Source organism: Syngnathoides biaculeatus, chromosome 4 (assembly GCF_019802595.1).
Source record: "Syngnathoides biaculeatus isolate LvHL_M chromosome 4, ASM1980259v1, whole genome shotgun sequence".
In the NCBI taxonomy this organism is placed as follows: Eukaryota; Metazoa; Chordata; class Actinopteri; order Syngnathiformes; family Syngnathidae; genus Syngnathoides; species Syngnathoides biaculeatus.
Genome location: NC_084643.1, coordinates 2843256 through 2854039, shown reverse-complemented (window position 1 = coordinate 2854039; position 10784 = coordinate 2843256). Strand labels below are relative to the sequence as shown.

At 44.0% G+C, this 10784-nt stretch overlaps 1 protein-coding gene across 6 annotated transcripts in view; it reads right to left on the bottom strand.

Moving 5' to 3' along the window:
* Window positions 1–83: 83 nt before the first annotated feature.
* Window positions 84–10784, bottom strand: part of trpm6 (transient receptor potential cation channel, subfamily M, member 6) — a 28156-nt gene continuing 17455 nt past the window's right edge. The window contains exons 26-41 of one of the 6 annotated variants that reach the window (XM_061816763.1): window positions 10035–10437; window positions 9217–9889; window positions 8925–9010; window positions 7877–7979; window positions 7670–7713; window positions 7481–7545; window positions 7355–7380; window positions 7233–7280; window positions 7072–7137; window positions 6659–6957; window positions 6426–6508; window positions 6140–6345; window positions 4867–4918; window positions 4676–4788; window positions 3924–4012; window positions 84–707 (exon numbers count right to left, since the gene is read on the bottom strand). In XM_061816763.1, the coding sequence (XP_061672747.1) occupies window positions 621–707; window positions 3924–4012; window positions 4676–4788; window positions 4867–4918; window positions 6140–6345; window positions 6426–6508; window positions 6659–6957; window positions 7072–7137; window positions 7233–7280; window positions 7355–7380; window positions 7481–7545; window positions 7670–7713; window positions 7877–7979; window positions 8925–9010; window positions 9217–9889; window positions 10035–10437 (2443 nt within the window). In that variant the 3' untranslated portion in view covers window positions 84–620. Of the gene's footprint in view, window positions 708–3923; window positions 4013–4675; window positions 4789–4866; window positions 4919–6075; window positions 6346–6425; window positions 6509–6658; window positions 6958–7071; window positions 7138–7232; window positions 7281–7354; window positions 7381–7480; window positions 7546–7669; window positions 7714–7876; window positions 7980–8924; window positions 9011–9216; window positions 9890–10034; window positions 10438–10784 lie in introns of those variants that run through there. The other 5 variants (XM_061816764.1, XR_009794560.1, XR_009794561.1 and 2 more) reach the window with 5 other exon arrangements.

Sequence of the window (10784 nt, the reverse complement as noted above, 5' to 3'; positions counted from 1 at the left end):
GTAGATATTCTCCTAGTACAGAGCAGATTCCAGTATTACTTCTGTTAAAATAAGTTAGTCCTAATTTAAATATACAACAGTCCTCCGTGGCTGATTATTCCTTGTCTACACTGTAAGTGTTTTTTTTTTATTATTATTATTATTTTAACTGATAGTTTCTTGTGTACAGAATTTCTAAAGTTAAGACTTGTAAAGGAATATTGGGTAAAACTGGGAGTCCATTTTTGTTTGTTTATATATAGAAGCCTTGTCTGGATTTTGTTCATATGTATAGAAGGAAGAGCGTCCTTCTGACGGTAACATGTAGACATGTAAAGTACAACGGGGGGGGGACACAAAGAACTACTTTTCAAGGCGAGGATATATACAGGAATATTTTATATTGTTGCTGCAATAACAAAATCTGAAAAAGCCTGATTGCTTTTGAACAATCATCGAGGAACAACCAATCAGAAACTCCCGAGTTGGAGCAAATTCCCCCAAACTGCGGCCCACGAATTCCCTCGTGTGAGGGGAAGTCGACTTCAGAGCGGCGGGAATTTGCTCCAGCGGAGAGCAAGACGAGAAAAGAAAGTTCATCTCAGTAGAAGGTAAACGTTGAAATCTTCAAAAGAGCCGAATCATTGCCCGTACTGTACGGCCTCATCCCTCCCGTCGCTACGTATTTGCACATCCGACTCCTGGACATCCTGGACCACTCCGGCCTCCTGTGAATATATGAAGGAACCCAGAGAGCAATAACTTTTTACACTGCCTTTTTGTTTTCCTCTCCTTTCTTTTCAATCTTTCAAATCCCCTTCCCCGTTTTCTGTTGTTCGGAACAGGGTAGCAATTTGTCAACTCAAATGCACTATATTAGATGGTACAAAATTCCATTTTTTTGTGTATTTTTTTTTTTTGCAAGGCACAAGATGAGCTTTGTTTAGGCTAGACATAGATGGCTGGTAGCCAGAGGTGAGCAAAAATCACCCGAAACGCCAACGATCAGCTCTGAAATGACAATTTTTCAAGGAAAAAAAAATGTGATAGACAATCACCTTTTTTGCTTTTTTGGTAGCCATGACATTCATTAGCACTTATAAATGATCTTTTTTTTTTTTTTTTCTGAATTGTCCTGCCTTAATGTTGTTCCGAGTACAATTGGGCCACCGAGCTCACACGAAAATGACGACTTGGCCTTTGTGCACTTCCGCTTTTGGCCACTAGATGCTCCGCGTGCATTATTTTCATAATTGTCAGCTGTGGCGACGACAAACCAATCATGTTGCTCATCGTCTTAAAAATTGGACCAGAGCAGGAAATAAATCAATTGGAAATGATGGCGACTAATATTTGCAAAAGTGGCCCAAAATGGAGAAAGCACATCATTCCGATGTGAGCACCGCGCATCTTTTTCGCCAAAAGGTGGTCGGTCACCCAAATACGGTACCGAAGTTCCTTTGCACAGTGGCCAAATGGAATTCTTGTCAAAATGAGATGGATTTTAGTTGATTGACCCAGACGATGAGTGGAGTACAAGACAATCAATCACTTGCTCATAACAAGGCTTGATGCACTTCATAGCATCTCTCAGGGAGCGGCTCTTTTCTGACTTTGCATGAGAAGAGAGTTTCATATTATTATTATTGTTTTTTTTTTTTTTCAAATTTACAAACAAATGTTTTTGATTATAAGAGAAGTAGTTTTTTTCCGTTTGTTTTTTTTTTTTTTTTTGAAGCATCTGCCCAGACAAGGCTTTGATGAGTGTGTGTGAGTGTGCGTGTGCGTGTGCGTACAGGGCAGGAATTCACTGTCCAAACGCGGTCCCGGTCCAGATTCTGTGAGAAGCGTTGTGACGTACAGCACAAGGAGCGAGATTTGCTCCATATCAATGCGTGCGCTCACGTTTACCGCTTCTGGGACCAGCGACGTGGCCAACACCCCAACAAAGGCCGGACAGTGAATCCCCGACTCTGACTCAGGAGTCTTTTGTGAGCCGTTTTGATTCTCCCTTGTTTCGACTGTGAATCGCAGAGGTGGGATGGGGTCGTGAGAGATGTGCTGGTTGATAACATAACACTGTAAGTAAGACACTGTAGCAATAAGACCTGGAGGCATTTACTACTGTCACGTTTGCATTGTAAGATTATTTTTCATTTGATTACTATTTACTATTATTATTGTTCTTATTATGTCTACTATTCTTCTCTTACTATTAGCCTATTGTTGTTCTGTTCTACTTGCATGACGTTTCATTGCAATGAAACATTTGGGGCATATTTGTGTTTTCTCACGCTACTGTGGGGATTGTGGAGGGGGGGGGGATTATTTGGCAGGGCGGGTTCAAGACTTACAAGTCACTTCCGAGTGATTTCCCAACAGTCTGAAGGACTTTGAAATAAAATGCTATTATTTATACACGAGGAATTTAAGAGCTACTGATCGACTGGGTGAAAAGGCATTTTTTTGTTTTTTTTGTTTTTCCTTCGCTAAAACATTTGAATGTGTGAGTTGCTATCACCAGTCAGCGAACGGCCCTTTTCTGCACTGGCCTTACTGAACCGGATCAGAGAGTCTTCTTACACGGGTGCCCGTGCTGCGGGGGAGACGGTCAACTTTTTCTGAATGTTATGGAGTCGTTTGTTCAGCGCGAGGGGACTGAACTCAACGCGCCTTTAGCACTCCATCAACACAGGCAAACACATTTAAAAAGCGCACAATCAAACAGTCGGCATTCCACAACGCGGGCGCTGACGGACATTTTAATACACTTCTTTTTGGAACACATTTCCGAGACCTTGTCCGACATCTAGAAACCCTTCTTTCTACCTTTCTTGAAAAGAACCGAAATGTGTGCGTGCGTGTGTGGGTGCGTGACAGACAGATACTGTGAGAATGAGACAATATTTTGTCTACAGATGCTTTGTAAGCTTTCTCAATGCATTCCTTATGCGTGCAATTCAAGTAGCGTTGAAAAATTGTTAAGTTATTGTTTAGAATGTCTTGGAGCGCAAGTAAGAGAAAATAAAATGTAGCAAACTGTGGCCAGTCCCTTAACAAAAAAAAAAAAAAAAAAAGGGTATTTGGCCTGACAGAATCTCTTTTACGCAGGACTAACAAACAAAAAAAAATCTATATTAAAAAAAAAAAAAAAAAAAGGCAAATCTTTTCTTTTGTTTTCAAAGTGCCATAGCTAGTGAGAAGAGGAATTGAGTGGAAGTGGACTGTCTTGCGTTTGGACACGTGACGCTTTCTTCGCGCGGCCACGCAGGACTCTGCGGAACTCCGAGCTCCGACTATCAGTCCACGAGCTCCTGTGTGCAAACGCTTTTCTTTTTTCGAATCAGAACGCGTGTGCGTGCATGTATAAATTTGCATTGAATTGCCTCGCAGACACCCACATGTTCCGGATTAGAACGGCTTGAAGTTCAGAGCTATGCAGGGCCCTTAACCGAGTCCTCCTTTGATATGTGTACATATAATGTGAAGGTCTGAAGTAATTTTTTTGTTTGTTTTTTTGTTAAATTCTATATTTTATCGCTTTTGTAGACATTTTGTTGTGGGAAGAAAAAAAAAATTACAATAAATTTTATGGGTGAAATTCTGCCTCCTTTTTCTGCCTCGCGCATGCACAACAATATTTGCGTACTGACTAGCGGCTCGTCTCCAATGATATAATTAGACAAATGTGTTACAAAAGCAGCATGTTTTTCCACCTTGCTCGTAAATAACGAAAAGATATTATCATGCGTATGATACTTCAAATGAATCCATACTGTACATGCGTCTCAATCACTAGCACGTTTTTTTTTACTGTAAGTCAGAGTATGTTTAAGACATGTTGCATGAACGAGCGAGCCGAAATGTCCTCCGAGCACAAGGTGAGTTCCGAGCTGTCCGTGTGAGTGAGTGTCCTCCCCCCTACTTCACGGGTCAAAGGTAACCTGAGGCTTTGAGGCCGGTCGTCCGCCACCCCCCGGCGCGGGCTCTGCCCAACTGCTGCTCCTGAACGTGTCGGGATGGCGCCTGAAAGCTGAACAAGAGAAACATCAGTAAAGCGACATGTCGCTGCAGTATCGCAGTCATTAGCACAAGAAAGAGAATACTGACAGGGCTGCGAGGAAGTCCGTGCTTCCATCATGAATAATTTGTTTTGATTTGTTATAGAAATCTTGGAGAGGACATAAGAGGAGGAAGAGGAAACACAACACCACCTTTGAAATATCAAAACAACCGCGGCTGTATGTTTGTACGCTGCACTTGTTTGTTTTTGAGCGCAGTTCCTTTCCCAGCGAGTTATCCTCTAGATGCCAGTATCGGGTCTACCCAGAGACATTAATTAATAGCTAATCAAAGCTAAATGTCTCAGCAGCACATTGCCAGCACAAAGACATGATTAATACGTAATCAAAGGCTACGCGGCGCAAACGCACAAAGCACAAGCCACTCCGCCTCCAACTCTACTGTTGTTATAGAAATAAACGAACGCCGGCGGCTTAATTAGCCGGCTGTTGATACAGTTTGCGCTGTCTTCATTTGAAGTTGCTGGGGATTTATCTCAGAGCCAACTTTGGCCTCCTGAGTGACATCAACGAGGTGACATTGCGCATTAATACGCGCAAGGCGTGTTTGATCGCACGTTGTCTTTCTCTCGGATCTCAAATGCAAGAACGTAATGACAGTGTGGGTTGCTAACCTGAGAGGCCCAACGCATGGCAGAAAGCGCCGCAGGAGTGTTTTTGCAGGAAAGCCTCGATGGCGGAAACGCCGAGGTTGTCGGGACCAAACAGCATCTCGCTCGCGCCGCCGCTGTGGCGAGGACCAGAGAAGGCATTTGAAAGGAAAACTTCTTTATGCCGCATTCTACTGTTGAAGTTGGCGGAATACCTGCCCGTTTCTGCCATAACGACTGTTGGATCCGTCAGCTCCTCGCCTACACCTGCCGTTAGAAAATGGAACGTAGACTGCTCAGAAAAAGTTAAGGGTTATGGGCTTTAAGGCGAAAATTGCATATGAGTCTAAATGGACTATGAGCTTGATTGGTGAATTCAATTTGACCTTATCTAAACTTTTGACAACACGCCCAACTGCGTTTCAGTACTTTTTTGAACAACTTGCTGTTCTCTAACCAGGATCTTAACGGCAAAATTCATGATGGGCGTTTGATCCATGAAGCCAAACAGTTCCAAGGATGTCCGCGTCTGTGCCTGTCTGTAACTCTTCCTGTCTCTTTGGAAGTCATCTCACGATTTCAAAATGTAAACAGCACGATCAAGATGATTACCGTAATTCCCGGCCTACAGAGCGCACCTGGTTATAAGCCTCACTCAGTACATTTGTAAAGGAAATACCATTTGGTACATACATACGCCGGAGCTGTGTAAAAGCCGCTAGTGCCCACATCGAAACAAAATATTTACAAAGAAAGACGGTACACAGAGTTTAACGCAAGCTCCACCACACTAACGATAGCCCCGCAACGCTATAACAGTGCCGGTTAAACAGAGCGAGCGAGAGAGAGAGAGAGAGAGACAGAGCCGCCACGCTAATGCTAGCGCCACACTAACATCGAGCTAACAAGGCTGGTTTAAAAAAAAAAAAAAAAAAAAAAAAAACATACCGGTAAAAATCACTGAGACACGGCAGTAACACGCTACCGCAGCGCTAACAGGGCCGGAGCGGTAAAAGTCACTTCCTCAGCACATTTATTCCACCGGTTTCACTCTTACTTTTTGCGGCCGTTATAAAAAAAAATGCACAAATTTGTCGCATCACCACATAAACTGCAGCGTTGAAAGCGTGTGAAATATAGGTCGGAAATTACGGGAGATCACCATTCAGTGCTACCTTCTTCTCAGTCTTTGCACATAGTTTCTGCAATTATATTCAAACTTGAATACCGTAATATATGTAGAAACAACACCAATGCTAATTGAGCCAGGAAATGTATTGTTAGAGAACAGCCGGTTGTGGAAAAAAGTATTTAAACAAAGAAAACATGGATGTACATTCATAAATGCAGAGAAGGTCAAATGAAGTTCATTTGGAAAGATTACAGTTTGTGTGAGATTATTCTTGGGAGTGGCGTGTGCATACCTGGTGCTTATCAATTCTGTAGTAAATGATGTGGAAAAAAAACTTGCAGGTTAATGAGACAGACCCTGTACGTCGAGCACCAGCAGTTCCTCGCGCGAGTACTCGTAGGTCCAGTGGGAGAACGCTAGGAGGAGCTCCTCCAGCGGACAGGAAGGTGTGATCTCCTCTCCTGTGTTGTTGTTGTACTTCCGGAAGTTGCCGACCATGTTCCTTTCGATAGTCAGCCACTGGCCATTTGAATGCCAACGGACCAATGAGACGTCCAGAAATCTGACATAGTGACATGATGAATTAATACAGACCCGAGACGGGGTGTAAAAGTGCAAGAGAAATCGGTCAAGCACACATACTTGGGCGAGTGTTTAATGCCGGCAGGTTTGATGTGGTTGAAAACTTGCATCATCCTGTGGGCAGCCCGCTGCTGCTGGATCTCCTTCAAGTACAGCGAATACACAAAATGTGACATTAAAATGGCAACGGAAAGTGCAACTTGGGCTTTTTCCATGACATAACACTGCCAGTAATTGCTAGCTGAAATTAGTATTTCCCTTTTTTTTTTTTTTTTTTTTTTTGGTGGACTCACCCTCAAACATAGCTGCAGCGCAGTGCTACCATGAAAGTACTTGTGCCAGGCAGACACTACCTCGGGTCTGAAGGCTTTGACAACGTACACCGTCCCAGGTATGAGCACGTCCTGCTGGGCCCAGGTGCAGAGCACCCTGCAGCCCTGCCGCAGACCCCCGTCCAGCGATCCCGCTTCGCTCGGGAGACGCTGGAGCATTGCGGACAGGCCTCGCGAGGACCACCGGGAGACCGCGCCGGACTCATGCTTGGCCTCTGACCCAACTTCCTCCAAACAGTAAATGCTCACCTCTTCAGCGCCTCCAGAGAATAAGAGAACAAAAGGAAATGGAGGGTGTTTACGTCATATTTGATCATATCATAATTTATGTTTTGGAATGTCAAATTACAGCAGGCAACAAGAAATCAAGGTACCGAGAATGGAAACAGGAGTAAAAGGGATGGTGTGAGCCAGTCTCATCAGATTGTTTCTTTCCACGGCTATCGGTGCACAAGATAGGATGTGAAAAAATATACATGGGTAATATTTGCACATAACTTGTTTATATACATTTAATGTTGATTTTACAAAATACCTGAGTAATGTGGATACAACATATCTGTGGACTGGAATGAGGAACTCCCTGAAACAATGACAGGAAAACAATTTTGTACTGTACAACTATTTTACACCCACACGAATCTATTTCAGAAATACCTTCAGCGTTAATGCCATTCTGCAACCTGGAGTAGACAAACGAAAAAAAAATATACGTCATTGATCCGTTGATGCGCGGAAATTGCGCGAGCCGAAAGTGGCCGGCCGGCCAGACTGCAGACTTACGAAGATCTGCGACTCGCTGGTCTCGCCCAGCTGTTCCATGCTGAGTGAGAGGGGCTCAAAACGTCCTGGATGCCGCAGAAAAGGTTACAATTACATATTTAGGTGACTTTTTTCTTCTTCTAAATATTCCCAAAAGTATAACATGACATCACGTGCAGTATATTTGCACAACTGTAAAAATTAAAGTACCTGATGAGAAAAAACTTGCTTCTGGAAATCCAGGGGTTCAAAACCTTGAAAATAATAATCATAAAAATGTGTAAATAAAATAATGATAAATGTAAAATAACGCTTTTTGGATGCTCTTATATGCAGCCTGTGATGTTCTACAACGTGGTTGAAAGATGCTAAAATTATGCAAAACGTTCAATGAAAAAGGCAAAAAGAATTCCTTACTCAGTTGGCTGAGGCTCGTTGACGCTGACAAACATGCAGCTGCTCCTTTCAGCCTTTGCCATCTTTTGCAGCAAGCGTCAGACAAAAAGGTGTGCATGCTTCCCTGTTAAAATAATAATAAAAAATTGTATTATCATGCATCTGTTTCTATTATTCCTGCCCTGAATCATTCTCTTTGTGAGCGGCGATAAACATGCTTTAAATCAGGTGCCCTGCTAATCTCAAGCAGGTTTATCAGGACACTGCTGCAGATTTGAAGAAATGTTTTCTTTAGTGTTTGTGTCGGTGTTGACATCTGTTTCGCCATTTGTACTTAGTGAACTTGTAACCTTTTGACCTGAGAAAGCAATTAAACAACGGTGAGGCTGACTCAGTATGAGGTTTGGAGGTGGAGCTGGTCAGCCAAGCCCGATTTCCTCACGAGACAAATTAATGACCTCTTCAGTCCCTATTATTTGCATATTACTCCAGCAGTAAGGTGATGAACCTCACAAAAACAAAAACTGACAACACAGGAAATTGTGACAATTCTTCTTCTTCTTTCTTTTTCTTTCGGCTTGTCCTGTTAGGGGTCGCCAACAACGTGTCATCTCCTCCCATCTGAGCCTATCTCGTGCATCCTCCTCTCTAACGCCCACTGTCTGTCCTCATGTCCTCCCTCACAACAACCATCCACCTTCTCTTTGGGCTTCCTCTCGCTCTTTTGCCCGGCAGCTCCATCCTCAGCACCCTTCTACCAATATACTCACTCTCTCGCCTCTGAACATGTCCAAAGCATCGAAGTCTGCTCTCTCTAACCTTGTCTCCAAAACATCCAACTTTGGCTGTCCCTCGAATGAGCTCTTTTCTAATCCTATCAAACCCGTTCACTCCTAGTGAGAACCTCAACATCTTCATTTCTGCGACCTCAAGTTCTGCTTCCTGTTGTTTCCTCAGTGCCACCGTCTCTAATCCGTACATCATGGACAAACCTAACCTCACTACTGTTGTCTAAACTTTGCCCTTCTTCCTAGCGCATACAAATCTATCATTGGAAAGCCATTCTTACGCTGTCTGGGCCGCTTTCTTGTATTTTGTCAGCTTTCCTATTTGAGCTTCTACTTCTGTTCAGGAAGTCAGATGACTTGGACCACTCTGCGGAATCAAACAGAAAAACACTCAGACTGAACCATTCGACAAGTTCAATCAGATAGCTAACCGAACGTCCTGAGTTAGCCATAAACAATTACATTATCTCACCATTATTCCAATTGAAATTTTAACCAGACACGTCTGATCTTACCGTCCTGTTGTTTGTCAAGACTGCTTCCAAGTTCAAATATGACACACGACGACAGTACCTCTGCTCCTGCTACACTGCAGCGACGTGTCATCTCCGAAACTTCTTTTATCGCCTTGCTTGTTCAGTGCTTGGTTAAGGTAGGGAAAGGATCCCCCCCGTGGAATCGGGGATGCCCCAGAGAAAGTCATATTCTCCACACTGGATGACAAAGATCTGCAGCAGCCGTGAGGGAAGTCTCTTGACCGACAGGCTGACCTCGGAGATTTTACAGAAGGTCTGTTTTGGCAAATAAGTTGGGGATCTTCTTGGCGGAAGTCGGAATGTTCAAGATCCTCTGAAATGTTTGCGGGCTCGGGAAGGTCAACGTTGCTGGTAGGTCTCCATACTTCGAGATTGTAGCGGCGTCCATGCGCTGGCTCATTCTGGTCTTTGTGGTCGTCATTTTCGTTGCCTTCTTCTTCCTCCTCCTCCATGTCATTTTCCTCACAATTCGGGTATAAGTGGAGGTCACAGCTCCACAGTTTAGAGTGCGGTGACTCCAGTCCTCTTTCGGAGAACTTGAGAGAAAGCAGAGACCCACAGCGGGAGGGTCCACGTGACTCATAAGGATCACCGAAACCACAAAGATGGCTTCCAAGTCCATGGAGGTGCAAAACTGTAGGGAGCGGCTCAGGTTGAGAAAGGCCCACAGAGGACTCACTGGGATGGGGTACTTCAGGCAACTGTGATCCCTATTTAAAAAAAAAAAAAAAAAAAAAGCCAGGTCAACATATTATTTATTAACTTACTGTCCTGTATTAAAGAACAATCACCAAATATCAAACTACAAACTACATCCATATGCTACTGCAGGAAAATTGTAAGATTACAGCCCACCTCTTTTTGTCCCTCCTGCGTCTGGCCTTCTATCCCTCCGCCACCCATGTGGGACTCCTCCTGCGGCACATGTCTGAGAGTCCAGCCTTTGATCCATGACGGCGGAGCACTTTTACAAAGCTTGCTCATCAGTCGTCTCGTATCGCAGTCGGCGGCGCCTCTGTGGTGCAGGGTCCAGCTGTGAGGGAGGACGCGTTGAGACGTTTGGATCGGTTGGGACTGAGCCAGGCGAGCCTCCTCCTGATGGAGGTTGTCGGAGGCCGAGAGGAGCGTCAGTGTGTCCACGGCCAGCGCCGAAAGATCCTGAAGTTGACCCAGTTGAGAGTCCAGCTCCAGGAGGCTGTCCTGAATGACGTTGATCTTCTCGGAGACATCGTCCACCATCGTGCGCATCTCTTCTGCTCTATTTGAAAGCATACATTACTGTCAAAAAGATTTTTTTTTTGCACTGACATTAATACAAAGCGCATTGATATTTTTACAAATTAAGAAATACTAATAAATCTTGTCGGGCACTATGCCTTGCACTTGGCTGCCAACCAATTCTGGATGTACGCAGCCTCTCGCCTGAAGTTAGTTGAGAGAGACGCCAGCACACCCCTCGATCCGACTGAAGACAAGCAGTTCGGAATATGGATGGATGGATGTAGCGCACCAAAGAAGGTGTAAAATTTGTTTTCTGAATTTCAGCATGTGGTTTCAACCTTTGAAAGCACACGCAGTACGTGTTCAATTGCAAGGAATGTGCAA